This window comes from Euprymna scolopes, chromosome 10 (assembly GCF_053919585.1).
Source record: "Euprymna scolopes isolate OS-2025 chromosome 10, ASM5391958v1, whole genome shotgun sequence".
Taxonomy (NCBI): Eukaryota; Metazoa; Mollusca; class Cephalopoda; order Sepiida; family Sepiolidae; genus Euprymna; species Euprymna scolopes.
In genome coordinates, this window is record NC_136491.1 from 132,355,595 (window position 1) to 132,370,265 (window position 14,671).

The 14,671-nt window shown below is 32.7% G+C and overlaps 1 protein-coding gene across 1 annotated transcript in view; it reads left to right on the plus strand.

Annotated features, from left to right (window-relative positions):
* Window positions 1-14,671, plus strand: part of LOC145286274 (protein unc-13 homolog B-like) — a 597,427-nt gene that overhangs the window by 292,184 nt on the left and 290,572 nt on the right. Inside the window, exons 14-15 of the mRNA XM_080135112.1 lie at window positions 4,676-4,961; window positions 13,051-13,110. Coding sequence (XP_079991238.1) covers window positions 4,676-4,961; window positions 13,051-13,110 — 346 coding nt within the window. The remainder of the gene's footprint in view (window positions 1-4,675; window positions 4,962-13,050; window positions 13,111-14,671) is intronic.

The window sequence follows — 14,671 nt, forward strand, 5'->3', positions numbered from 1 at the left end:
GAAACATTTATTTGATTCAACATTTCTTAAAAAGATTTGAAATTAATAGTAACCTTTGGTTCCCAAATTTTCCTGTCAGTGCCAGGACAAAGGCCCTGATAGTCATCAAACATTGAACTAAATTCTAGAATAAAGCAAAAATGTTATTTCCTCTGCAGAAACTTGCCCATCAAATGTCTAATAAGCTCTGCATGTCCTTTTAGTCCGGTGTTCTATTTGATGTACAGTTTTTTTCTATTTTTCAACATAATTACACTTAAAATCATTTTTGTATTGAAAAGATAGTTTTTAGCTTTCAACTTTTCAACACTGTTCTTTGTTGTTGATCAATTCTTACTATTTTGTGAAGCATTTCACACTCACAAAGACTAGTGGTCACCTGTTCAATCATGTCACATCTCTTTGCACTATTCTTTCTGAGTAAAAATTTCATTTAAACAAATAGAATTAATGTTTTTTTTTACCTTAAAAACAAAAAATGTTAAGTTAAAAAAACAAATTCTGTTTGCTTCCTTTTTCTCATGATCTTTGAAAATGCTTTTTTTTGCCTCATATTTCAGTTTCTTGTTTTATATTTGTCATTTTTTTTTAAATTTCATTTTGTTTTTGTTCTATTTCTTTTTCATGTTCTTTTATTTAGTTTATTTTCTCTGTATATCTGACTCTCTCTCACACTCTTACTCTCTCATATATATATATATATATATATATATATATATATATAAATGCATCTTCCATTGAATTAAATAAAAATTAAAGTGTCAAAATAAAGGATCAAGCAATAAATGAAGATAAATCATGTTTCATTTTGTCCAAATGGAAGAATCTGCAATCCGAAGTGTGGTTGGATTAGAGTGAGGTTAAAAAAATCAAATAATAAAATGAGTGATCTGAAAAATATCCTAGAATATCGTAAGGAATCAGTTTATGAATAAAATTTTAGCTATTTGTAAAGCTTCCTGGCAAGCAGAAAAAAATGGAAAGTGCAGTTCAACAAAAGAAAACGAAATAAATTTTTTATCACTTATGTGTGTGTGTGAGTGTGCACGCATATGCTTGATAATGTTAAAAAAACCATCTTAAGAAAATCAATTTGCAGATTAAAATTTAGCTCAACTATAAAAAATTATTTTAAAATTTGCATTATTACTATAAATATCTATCTATATAAGAGCCAGGTACATCCAAGGATGGAGTACTGTTGCCACGTTTGGGCAGGAGCTGCTAGAAAGGACTTAGCCTGCCTTGATAGAGTTCAAAATAGACTTCGTAGCTTCGTAGGGGATGTTCTTTTCTCTTTCCTGCAACCACTTTCTCACAGAAGAGATGTTGCGAATTTGTCTTTTGTTTATCGTTATTTTCATGCCAAGTGTTCAGCTGAGCTCCAATCTATGCTCCCCCTCGCCAAACTTTCACAAGAAACACCCGTGGCAATTAAGCTACACAGAGGCTTCTGCATTTCATTCAGTATTTTAGCATGACCATTCTCTAAAGAAATGAAATGCGTTAACCTCTGTGTAGCTTAATTGTCATAAATACATTTTCATAACTCTTTGTATATGTGTATATATACATATATATATAATTTTGAAGATACCACATTAAAAGGAATAGGCACAAGTATTTACTCATTGAGTATATACTTGTGTGTCTATTCCTTTTAATGTGGTATCTTCAAGAAAAAAATAGCTACATTTATTGCTTTCATATAAGACTGTTATTTATGTCATTCCTATCATAAGTACTTAAATTACATATAAATGTTTATATATATATATATATATATATATATATATATATACTAACAACCCCTAACATAGATACACAAAATAATTATTTCAGGCACAGCAAGCCTTTAAGTACAGATTGTTACTCTAAAATCTTGATTATTCACTGTGCATGCTAATGAGAAACATAATGTCGGACTTAATGAATTATATTTGTTATAATCTAAAGGTGATCTGGAACAAACAAATTTTTATTACTGATGTAAATAATGAAAAAAGATTTTTAAAAATTCATTGTAAATTTTTAAAAAGTCATTTTATATATATATGTTTTATTTATATAAAAAAACACCTTGAAAAATAAATATCAGCCTCTTTTGGAATATTCCAAAAATAATTAGTCAATCAAAATTATTTTGAAAAAATATTAAATCATTTTTGCAAATCTTCACTCTTGTCTACAAAAATATTGATTTTTTTTTTTTTTTTTTTTTTTTTTTTTTTTTTCTAGGGAGAAATGCTTGTAAAAGGTTTATTGTTGTTTTAAATTGTAAATCCATTTAAAAACAAAAATCATTTTTTTTTTTTTTACTCTAAACAAAGCATATTGTTACCTGGAGCATAAAAGGCTGCTGATTGTGTCTTACAAGGGATTCTAGGGAGGTGAAACATTTAAACCTCAGCTGGTTAGTACAGTCAGGGAAGCAGGAAACAAGGAATGAAATTCTAAAATGTAGCACTCCAAGGGAAGACTCTATTAAAGTGAAAGGCTTTTTTGCATCTAGAGACCTCAACAATAAAGGATTTTGCTGCTTGCTAGGTTAGTTGGGATATATACGCCAAGGTCAGAGCACATTCAATTACATTACTTGTAAAACAGGCACAAGGATACATCATTGCTGTGAGTTGTCAGAGCTTGGCAGACACTATGGGACCTATTAGATTTGAAACTGTTTTGGATCCTTTCTAAGAGTGAGAGTAGTGGTGTGTTATTAATATAACCAGTAAAGCTTTCAAGTGGGGTGGCTTCATCAATAAACACAAATTGAAACCAGTGTTCCTATTCTACTAGGAAATCCTTAAAAAGGACAAAATGGATCTGTTCTTCAGATAGGCTCATTCAGTTTGCATATTTAATGGTAAAAATGCTATTTCAAGCTTCAACATGACATTAAGTTGTCTCCCTTTCCCTTTCCTTTAAGATAAGACTTTTGTGTTAAGTTCTTAGAGTAATCTTCCTTGCTTGTTGTTGTTTTCTGCAGAATAGTTACTGACAATATATATCCATGTGGAGTTAAGTAATAGCTAAATACACCATAAACTATTTGATGTTACACGGCCACTTCCTTTCATGGGGAGGCAGGTAAATAACAACTTTTGTAAAAAGACAGGCAAGACAGAAGATACTACCAAGTCTGCTGCAAAAAAGGGTAGGCTCTCTTGCCGGGCTAGGAAACTTTTTTGCATCTTCCAGTATTCTCTGTTTTTATGAAACCCTCATTTGCTTATGCATGCAGTATTGTTGCAATATATATGTAGTGCACCAGCTACTAGCGCCTGCCTCTTGGACAGAGTGTAGAAAAGAGCCTCCAACTTAATAGAATACATGACCTGTCAAGTTCCAGTCTGTCACATTGCTACATCTTTGTGCTTGTTTTACAAGTACTTTCAGGAAATGTGCACCAAAAAACTGACTGCGCTTGTATCCCTTCAACATAAATACTGCCGATGCACCCAACTAGTTACAAAATCTCACTCCTTCACTTTAGAGGTTTTTTACTTTAGTAGTTTCTTTGCTCTGATCAGTTACACATGAATTCCTTCCTTGCTCCCTGTTTTTCTGAGCATCAACATCCAGAAATTTAAATGTAATATAAACAAAGGTTTTTCTGTCCACTTAGGTTACCTCTCTCTTATAAATCTGATCCCCCATAACAGTAACCCCTTAGGTTTCAGTGGTTGGATAAAAACAAAGACATTAGTAGGGATATGTTTACTTGAACTTATTATTTCCCACTTACCTGAATTCATTTAACATTCATGCAATTAAAAAAAAAAATAGAATGATTCTTTGGTAACTTGAGGAACTCATAGACATTCTACAAATGTTTTATTTATTGGAATTTCAAAAGTTTTGGAGGATATAAACATTATGAAATGTAAGCATTTAAGATTATAGGTTGATTTTATAGTATTCTATTGACTTCGGTGCTGAGGAAAAAATATCCTTGCCTTCAACCTTTAGAAGACTCATATAGAAGGACCTGTGGCACAACAGATAAAAGTACTAAGCAATAATTAGTGACCTTATTCTGGTGGTTGATGATTCAATACTCAGTATGAACAATCAACATTAAGAATACAATTAAGAATTACTTAATGGTTGACAGAACAAGAGCAAACTACCCTTACAGATTAAATATAGGGTTCTATTAAAAATTCTGTACAGATTTCCAAGTTCAACATTGCACTTTGTGAGTTAGCGAAGACACGTCTGAAAAAAGTTAGAGGCTACATCAATCAAAATGTTATGAGAATAACATAAAAAATAAGAACAGTATAACATTTTCAATCACAAATAAACAAGAAATGCGTCCTTCATATGTGCAAAATGTTTATACGAGGTCTCTTTTTTTTATAGTCGCTTCTTTTCATTGTTTCATGAATGGCCATTGATCATCTTGTCTGTTTAACTAAAATGAATAAAACTATAAAAGGTGAATCTTCATAGCTTACTCAATCATTATACCTTAATTTTCTTCCATTTGTATCTATCTGTTACGCCTGTACATTGTATGACTTTGTAGAAATTACCATTATATATACTCAGGACAATGCTTCAAGCAAACAGCATAAATATCTGATGCATTCTTTCTATTTTCTTGCAAGTGTTTGATAGAACAATACATTCTGGGAGATATCTTGTCATGTCTTTTTATTTGTTTCAGCTGGTATGTCAGAAGACAGTGACTATACAAGCGACGTCAACTTCCCAGTGCAACACCATCATAACAGTTCCGCTCATCAGTTTCGAGGAGAACACCAATTTCGGCTGCAGCACGAGGACAGTAAAGAATTTTTCAATAACGAATCCTTTGATCGGGGATACGAGCGAGAACCAGACTATTATCAAGATGGTGGCATGTATTATCCTGGCAGAAGCGACACTGACTCAGAACCCTTGTATTATAATAGCCGGCCCAACAGCAGGCCACAGTCATTCATTAATGACAGGTAAAGATATTTCTTTCTATCTCTCTCTCACATGTGCTTTCTTAAACCCACTCTCTCAAAGCTAAATAAATATTAGGTCCATATCCATATTTTGCAAAATTAAAAACAAAAACAATTTTCCTCTACAAAACAATCAAACTAAACACTATGAATAAATACTTGAAAATATAAAGAACTTGAAGCATAAATCGTTTTCCAAAATTAGCAGATTCAGCATAAAATAACCCAAAAAGGGTTGATATGCTGTTAAACAACCAAACTAAATATTATGAAAAACAAATAACTCCATTATTTTTTCTGTGATTCCATTTACTACCTACAGTAATTTACATTCAGATGAATTGCATCTTCTCTTTCCAATCTTAACATGGTAAAGACCTAGAAAATAATGTCTGATCACATTGACGCCCAACTTTACATCTCTAGTTTTTCTACCACATACTTCCTCCTAACATAACCTCTAATGGAAAATTCTATTTTCTTAAATTAACTTTGCATAGAATTTTCTATTTTTTAAACTTTTTTATACATAAGAAGTCTGATATTGCTACACACATGCTTAGCTAATGGAACAAAATCCTTTCTTTAAAATGTAAGAACACATCTGGAAATTTTGAAAGGCAGATCTCCTTTTAGATTCATATTTCATTGTTCATCTATAATCCTGTTGCATATTAGATTATTGTCATTATCAACATAACTTCTCTTTATATTGTGAAAGCTTGTGGGGTGGGGGAATGAAATTACTCAAAATCAAGAATGTCAGTGTTTTGTTCTACTAGGCAGTAGAACAATAAATATAAGATTGCAGTATTACATTTAAGAGATAGCTCCAATATATAAATTACATTATTATAGTTTTTAAGCACATTGAAGCAAGCGAGGAATGGGTTTGGCAGAAAATAAAGAAGGGGTTAAGGAGAAGGACAGAAAAATGGAGGAGAGAAAGATAAAGAGACAGCTGGAGAGAGAGAGGGAGAGATAGAAGTTTTGATATAAAACTGTTACACATATTTAACATCTGTTTAGTTTCATATTTTTAAGTTTCACATTTCATCATTTGTCTAATCCTGTTCAGTATTGAATAAGTATGTAGGGAGGATCTTATGTGATAGTGACATCATGACCAAGAAGTATGTAGTCCAACACATGTATCTCAAGTAGATTTCAACTGGAGCAAACCTCATGAATACTGTAAAATATGATCCCATCACTTGTATGAATAAGTGTGGTTATATACTAATGGTGATTTAGTACCATGATTTATGAATTAGACTTCCCTTACTAGGGTTTTAATAAACAACTGAACAGTGAATTCTTATCTGTAATTTTATAACAACATTATTCTGTATCCATTTTAATTAAAAATGATGGAAACGCACATGTGGTTGCAGATAACAAAAATAAAACTAGCCACAATGCAACACTGCTAACATTATCAGCTTGATCCGGTTGTAAACCAAAGTATTAGTACATATTATCTACCATTATAATTGAATGAGTTAACCCATATTTTTTTAAACAAAAAGTGGCTTAAAAAAACCAAGAGATTCTTATGAAATCAGAAACTGGGATTATTTTGCTTCCCAAAATCTAGAAATTAGATTTAACATGTTTACTTTTTTTTTTTTTTTTTTAATTACATTTTCACCCCAAACAAAGCACATTGCCACTTTGGTGTAGGGGGCTACTATCAGGGGCAACAACTACTGGGGTACTATGTTGGGATTTGGGTAGCAAGATGTCGGTTCACGTTACACTTGAACTTCTGCATGTCAGTACAGTTGGGGAAGCAGGGACCTGGAATGGAATTCAAGAGTCTAGCGGTTCTGGGGAAGAAACTACAGGAGTAGAAGGCTCACTGTGTGGGGGTGGGATTTAGCTGCCTGTCGGGTTTGTCGAGGGTGTCTACGTCGTGGGGGCACAAGTGTTTGCAGTTCGCCAGAGCATTCACCATTAAAATACTTGTAGAACAGGCAGAGGGATGCAACATTTTGTCGATGGGACAGAGGCTGAAACTTAGATGCCAGTTCAGGGCCTATCAGATTGGCGACTCTTTCGAACCTTGTCTAGGAGCGAGAGACTAGTAGCAGATGCACCAGCCCAAATGTGACAGCAATACTCCATACATGGGCGAATGGTGGCCTTATAGAGGTGCAGGATACTTTCAGGTGTTAGTAGTTTTCTAGCACAGTTGAGAAAGCCTACCTTCTTCGCAGCGGCTCTAGCAATGCTTTCAATGTAATTGTTCCAACTCATGTTTCCTGTGAACGTTAGGCGAAGCAGTTTGAAAGATGTACTCTCAGATAGTCACTGGCCATTGCTATTGGTGGCAGAGAAGGTTTCTTGTAATTATTGAAGGAAACCAGTTTAGTCTTGGCAGCATTGAATGTGACCATCCATTTTTGTCCCCATTCCACTACAGATTTGAGGTCATCCTCTAGTGTTTTTGCCATTTCTTTAGATATATGTTCATTTGTTTTCCTGTCATGCCTGTTATAGAGTGTAGTGTCATCAGTATATTTACCCATCTCAGAGGCAGTTTTGTCGGGGAGGTCATTAATAAATATTAGGAACAATAGAGGTCCAAGGATAGACTCCTGAGGCACTCCCGCATTTATATCATATTGTTTAGATCTACGATCGTCGAGGACAACCTGGATTTTTCTTTTCTCTAAGAAGGATTTAATTATGTTAAGTATTCTACCAGTGATACCGACTGATCTAATTTTCCTGAGGAAACCCTCATGCCATACCCTGTCAAAAGCTTTAGATATATCTAGAGCTACTGCTCTGCCCTCTCCCGCTTTTTCCAGTGAATGGTATATACGTTCAGAGGTTACAGTGAGGATGTCTGCTGTGGAACGAGCTTGTCTAAATCCCTATTGTTTATCAGTCAGAAGTTTAGCATTTGTAAGGTGATGGACTAGAGCATGGTTAATTATGGTCTCAAATATTTTGGCGAAAAGTGGGAGGAGGCTAATGGGGCGATAATTTGATGGGTCAGTTCTTTCACCAGACTTCTTGAATACTGGTACCACAGAAGCAGTTTTCCAACAGCCCGGAAAGCAAGATTCATTAAGGCATTTGCTGTAGAGTTTGAAGAGGAGCTACTTCGGCTGAGCACTTTTTTAATAGCACAGCTGGGATGAGATCGGGTCCACATGCTTTTGAAGTGTCAAGGTTTTTTATGATAGCATGCACTTGAGCAGGGGTGATTTTTAGATTGTCTAGCGTGGTGTCTGTCTGCAAAGGAAAGTCAGGCAGGGGGTGGTTGGAAGGGTCCAGTGTGGAGTTGGAGGCAAACCGACTGGCAAGCATATTAGTCTTGTCGGTTGCTGAGCAAACAACCTCGTGATTGTTGGTTAGTGGAGGAATTGTTGATTTAGCAATACACATGAAAAAATTGAAATGGCTTAAAATATTTCAATATTGGTATACATAGAAAGAGTTTGATGAGCTAAGAAAGAATCTCTAAATTTTAAAAATCTGATTAAAATTAAGGAAGTTATGACTATTTTTGTGCCTCACACGTTTGGATATTTTCTCCTCTTTACGACCATATACGTTTTGTCACATTTTTTACACTACTTTTTCAGTAAAAATGTCATATCTTTGTTAAAACATAAGACTAAGCAGTGGAATTTACCATATAAGTGTATTTTTGTACAAGGAATCAGAATATGCGACTGAAAATCTCTCAAAGTTCATGATTTCCAAATAATCTGCAGTAAATGTGCATAAATATGCTGCAATTCCTTAAAAATGTCATGTATCCATAAACAGAAAAGAAGTTGGAGAACTCAAAGTTGAATTGTAATGTGCTTTATGTACAAAAAACTTAAATCTAAACGTAGGACCATTTAAAAATGAATATATCGCAATATTTCTTTGGTATTATTGTAGATTAACACCTTCTGTTTAACCCCACCCAACCCCTTCTGACAACCCCTCCAAAATGTGATTCTACCTTTTTAGGCAATTATGAAATGCCATGAAAAACTTTAATGAAAGATAAACAAATTATTTTAGAATTTAATGTAAAATAATTCCCCATTACAGGTCATTCTAGCATTTTAGGGCAGTTAACTGGGTTTTTTATGGGAGATAAATCCTGTATGTTTTTTGTTTTATTTTTTTAAAGACGATTATGTGTGGTTTTAAGAGGGTTTCTATGCAATGAGAATATGGGGAGGGTTGCCATTCGGACTTTGAATTAATTGTAGGGCTAAGGAAAATTATGTGTGAACATACTGAAGACTTGACAGAAACAAAAACAATATTAGAGGGGGGGGGCGGTTAGTTTCACAAAAATTTAATGTAAAATAATTCACCATTTCCAGCATTTTAGGACAGTTAATCAATTTATTTTTTATGTGCATTTTTCTTTAAGGAAGGATCTATTTTTTGTTTGTTTTAGACGCTTGTATGTGGCTTACAAAGGTATTTTGTTGGGGGGGGGGGTCACTCGAACTTAGTGTTATTAGGAGGAGACTTGCCACACATAACTTTAGTAGGTGGGTTGCTAACAGTATTTTGTTTTACTATTTATTTTTAAGTCATTATCAAGACTTCAAATATTTAAGTGTCAACTAACTGACATTTTTCTTGTTCTCAGGAAATGCTCAACAGTCAACACTATTTGTGCGTTTGTATTACTTGCCATAGAGGTACGAAAAAGTTGTCCAAAAAATAATAAAAAAATAAAAAAAATAAAATTATAACAAATAAATGTTATGCAAAGCATGTTTTTATTTAATGTAACATGTTTATTCAGCTCAAAAAACATACAGTACTTACCGATGTATTGGAAAGTTAAAAATGGCGGCCGACTATCTCTTTCACATGGTAAGTTTGGGAAAATGAGTTAAAAATAAAAAAACTAGACAAAATACTGTTAAAAACCTGCCGAATATATATCCGCCTATGTCACGGTAACATATATTGAGTGAGTTTCTAACAGTATTTTGTGTGTTTTTTTATTTATAACTCATTTTCCCAAACTTACCGCCTCAAAGAAAGAGTCGACCGCCATTTTAAATTTTCGAATACATCGGTAAACACTGTTTTTCGAGCTGAATAAACATGTTACATTAAATATAAACACTAAAAACATATCCAGTTAGGTAAAAAAGTAACTTATCTTGCCTTTGATAACATTTATTTGTTATATATTTGTTTTCTGACAACTTTTTCAAATCTATGTGTATAGTAATACAATCGAGATTTTCATACATCTTTTGACTTTGAAAAAAACATTTGTGGCTGTTCGCAGTAAAACATTGTTTTAATTCGCTGTTCAAAACTAATGCAATGAATAAAAGTGCATGCAAGCTATATATCTACAAAAGTTTACTTTGCTATTTTAACCATGTTTTTAAATTTGACAAGAAATGTGAGAAATTATAATAAATTCATAATGCCGAATTGGTTGGGATTGTTATTATACATTCTGAAAACCGAATAGTTCTAAACTAATGTTATTCTGATAACAAAATAGCTCTAATTAAACATTAGAAGATTTATATTCATATTTTCATGTTTTTCTTAATTCGTTCGTAAATAAAAATGAAAGAACGCGTGTTGTTTTTTATACTGTGCTATGACTAATACTACAACTGCTGCAGTGCTGCTGCTGCTACTAATACTAACTTAATTTGACCAAACTCGAAAAATAAACATTTTTTTCGGGTAGGTCTTTTTAAATTATTATCAATTACCGCGGTCCTCCTCAACATAGAATAATACTTTTAATTGATAAAGATAGTAAAAAGAATGATTTATTTACTAGTGGGTGTCCGATGAAATTTTTTTTCGAAATGTTCGATACTCGTCATATTAAAGTCTTATTTTTAACACAACAAAAAAAGAAATGGTCAAAAATACTTCGGACACTTGACAGTATTAAGATTAACACTTCTTGTGATTGGTTTCCAAATTTCATAACGAAATTCTTCATATAATCATGGTACGAGCCTTTACAAAACAGGGAGGGTCATTATAAAACCTTACCGAAAACGCCATTTTATGATGTTCACATTTTTATCACTTTATTTGCTTAAAACTCTTAAAATATATAATGTACATTCATATTTATTAATTCATTTGAAAGTATATTCATTTCTGAACAAAATAGTAGTAACTTGAAGACTTGAAGGGCTTTGGTTTGAAAAATATGGCTATTTTAGTAGAACTACCTTAAAATCTGTAATTATCCAAAACATTTTTTTCGTCCATGTGTATTACTAGTTGATTGCCCATTATTTACTACACTGTTGTAGATTTTCCAGAAGTCACGAGTTCCTAATTTTTGTGGTTCAATGCATTTTTTAGTGATTTCAGTAAATTCTCTCTTAGCTGTCGCTACTTCTTTCTTCACGTTACTTCTAGCTTCTATATACTTCTGTCTGTTTGAACTGAACTTATGTCAGTTAAATCTGCGGTATGCATACTGCCTTAGAGCAATGGCAGTTGCGTAAGTAGAAGTAAACCATTGGGGAGAGTGGGGTTTGCTATAAAATTTCCGCATGGAAACATGTGCTTCAATTGCCATTTTGATCCATTCAGTGGTCTCATTTGCGCACTGTTCAACAGGAAGAGAAAAAATATTTCTCCATGGGGCATCTCTGATAAGACCTCTGATGGCTTCCCAGTCAGCCTTTTTATAATATCTCGTTTTGAGCACTGGCTCTTCAGTTTTGGGTCTAGAGTTTAGGGCGATTTTGACCATTATCACTGCATGATCAGCGTTCCCGAGTGGGCTGTCAGCATTTGTTATACAATCATCGAGAACTGTGGTCAGAAACAGATCTAGAAGTGATGCGTGTTGTTCTTGCTGGTCAGGGAAACTGGTTGGAAATGTAACCATTACTGTGAAATTTAGAAATTTTTCTGTATTTTGATTGGTCGTAAGTTTTCTATAGCAAAATAGAAATATAAATTAATCGGACACTGTTCAGTGGCAACAACCATCTGCATCATGTGAAGTGCAGTCACCTTACTGTGCCTGTGTTGGAAATGGGATGGTTGTTTTTCCTGAAAGAAGCAAAGCTGACATGAACCTCGGAACACTTGATTGTAAACAAATAGTTAAGACAATCAACTAATCCGTGGCATTGACTATGCCAGACAATCACTAATGACATTAGTGTAATCAAGCATAATGTAAATTGGTTAAATTTGCTTGTTCAATAGTTTCTTTCACGTGTTCATATTCCAATAATTCTTTTTCATGACTTCCACTTTTTGCTTCCAGTGATTTTATTTTCATCTGTTACGTCTATTGTTAGTGTATTTTTTGGAGATCTTACCAGGTTTGTGGAGTTGGAGAAAATCTGAAGTTTTGGAAGGAGTTTGAGTATCAATTGTAAGAATGCTAGTCTAATAGTTGAAGTCTAAGTCTATGTTTTTTTATCTCCAAAGAATCAAAAGTTTGAATATTGGAAAACTTTAAAATTAGTAATTGGATTTAGATGCTTTGGAATTTTAGAAATCGGTCAGACTAACTCCACAACATTCATAAACTCCAAAAAAAAAAAAAAACAGCAAGTTTTACTTTATTATTATGGAACTTGCTCCAGACAAAGCATGAAGTCAATGAACTAACAAGAATGAAAAAAATGATTCTTGAAAAGACCAAGATTACAGGCATGAGGAAAACGGTCAACAGATAAAGTTCCCACAAGCCTACAGTTTTCGGAAATAAGCTACTGGAATAAGAAGTTGTCTTACAATGATCTATCGAAACGGCAAATTGATGAAAACTATTAAAACAAGTTGAACAAACTGGAACAAAAGAAGCAGGGAATAGATCGCAGACAATTGTAAAGAACACATGTCCCAATAATATTAATAGAAAAGTTTGAGACTAGAAACATGACGTATCTGATAGAATTTTCCCTAAAGTAATATTTAAAAGAGAAATTATATTGTGAAATATTTGAGGATCAGTATTCTCACACTTATATTTTCTGACACTACACCCTCAATGTCACAGTCCCTGGTTAGTGTTTTAGCATATTTAAACTCTTGTGATCTTATAATTCATTGTATATCATTTATCTTTGTTTTATCTTTCTCTTCCAAACAGTCCTGTTGACAGTCGTGTTTCTTCTCTAAATGTAAGCAGGCAAAGCACACAAGATTATAGGTGAGTTATCAATGTTTCTTTCTATGATATTCATTACCTTCCGGAAAATGCTTTCTTATTCTTAGCTGCATGTTTTTCAAGAGAAAAACTTAACTCTAAACTATTCTTAAATGTTTCTGAAGACCTGCTCCATGTTACACAACTTCATTGGATATATCAACTTTTGTTTTTATATATCTACCCAGCATTATCTTGAATGTAATAAAGTCATCTTTGAAATTTTATTTGCTTGTATATTTTTAAACTCGAGATAGACAACTTCTTCTACTATATTTTTCAATTTAAAATGAGTTTCATTCTTGAATAATTTTTATTTTTAGGTGATTATTATATCTATTAAGTCATCTAAACCTATGTATATTTTTAAATAAAAATTTATCTACTTCAAATTAGTGATCAGATGTACAGATATATTTTATATATATTTATATTAAATATGCTATCAGTGTCAGAAGAAAGAGAAAAGGGCAGTTGTAAATAACTAGTTGGATTTATGTATATGTATCAAGCAGCTTATTTGCTGTATGAACTTTGAATTCTCTTAAGTTGTTAAAACTGGGCAGAGGACTTTTCATGCTCTCAATCTGCATCTTGATTATTGCTGACATTGTAACTTACAACTCTGATTTAATTTTGTAATGATTTTTATTTAAAATATGATATTTAAAGTTTAAGTGTTTTATCTTATTCCATTTTTATTTTGGATTTCAACAAATACCTCTTGTAGTAAATATATTGAATAATGTGCAAGTTATGTTGGAGCATGAAACATACATACAAGTGGGAAGTGTTCACACGATTTCATTAATAAAAAGAAATGAGAATCAAATATTAATTTTCACCTTATTTTTACACATTTTTCTTTTACAAATTTTGCTTAATAAATTTTTAAAAAATCACTAGTCTGCTTCTTGTTAGAAATAAACAAAGAAAAATTGAGAAATTCAAAAATCTGTTAAGAAATCAATTAACTTGCTTTAGGATATTTTTCATATAAATGTATTTTTAAATCAAAATTTTCAACTCCATAAGCATTTGTCAAGCTGACTGATATTTTATTTTTTCATATCAAGATCTTATGGCATTGCTGAAGATCAGATTTCTTCCAGTATTGTTGAAGAAACGTTTTGTTAATGTCTCATAGTCATAGTGAAATACACTGGAACACATGTATGTGATCTTTGGCAACTTTGTAAGATCGGAACAGTGAAAAAGGAAAAAAATTGTATCACACCGAGGAAGGCTCATGTTTTTATAAATATATATATATATATATATATATATATATATATATATATAATCACCACTTATCAAGACCCAGAGGCCACCTCGGGGATAAGGATTAAAGAGTGTACATTGGTCAAAAGGGCGATATCATAGTAATTGCTAGAAGTGTTAATTTGGTAAATTGGGTTATTTAAGGGAAACGACTCATCAAGAACTTGTTTACATTGGACTTGAAGACTACCATATTGTAGTCAACTGAAAAGCAGGTAAACAGAAGAGAGTTCCACAGGTGTGCAGTTCTAAGAAAAAAGCTTTGTTCATGGAATCTACGTTT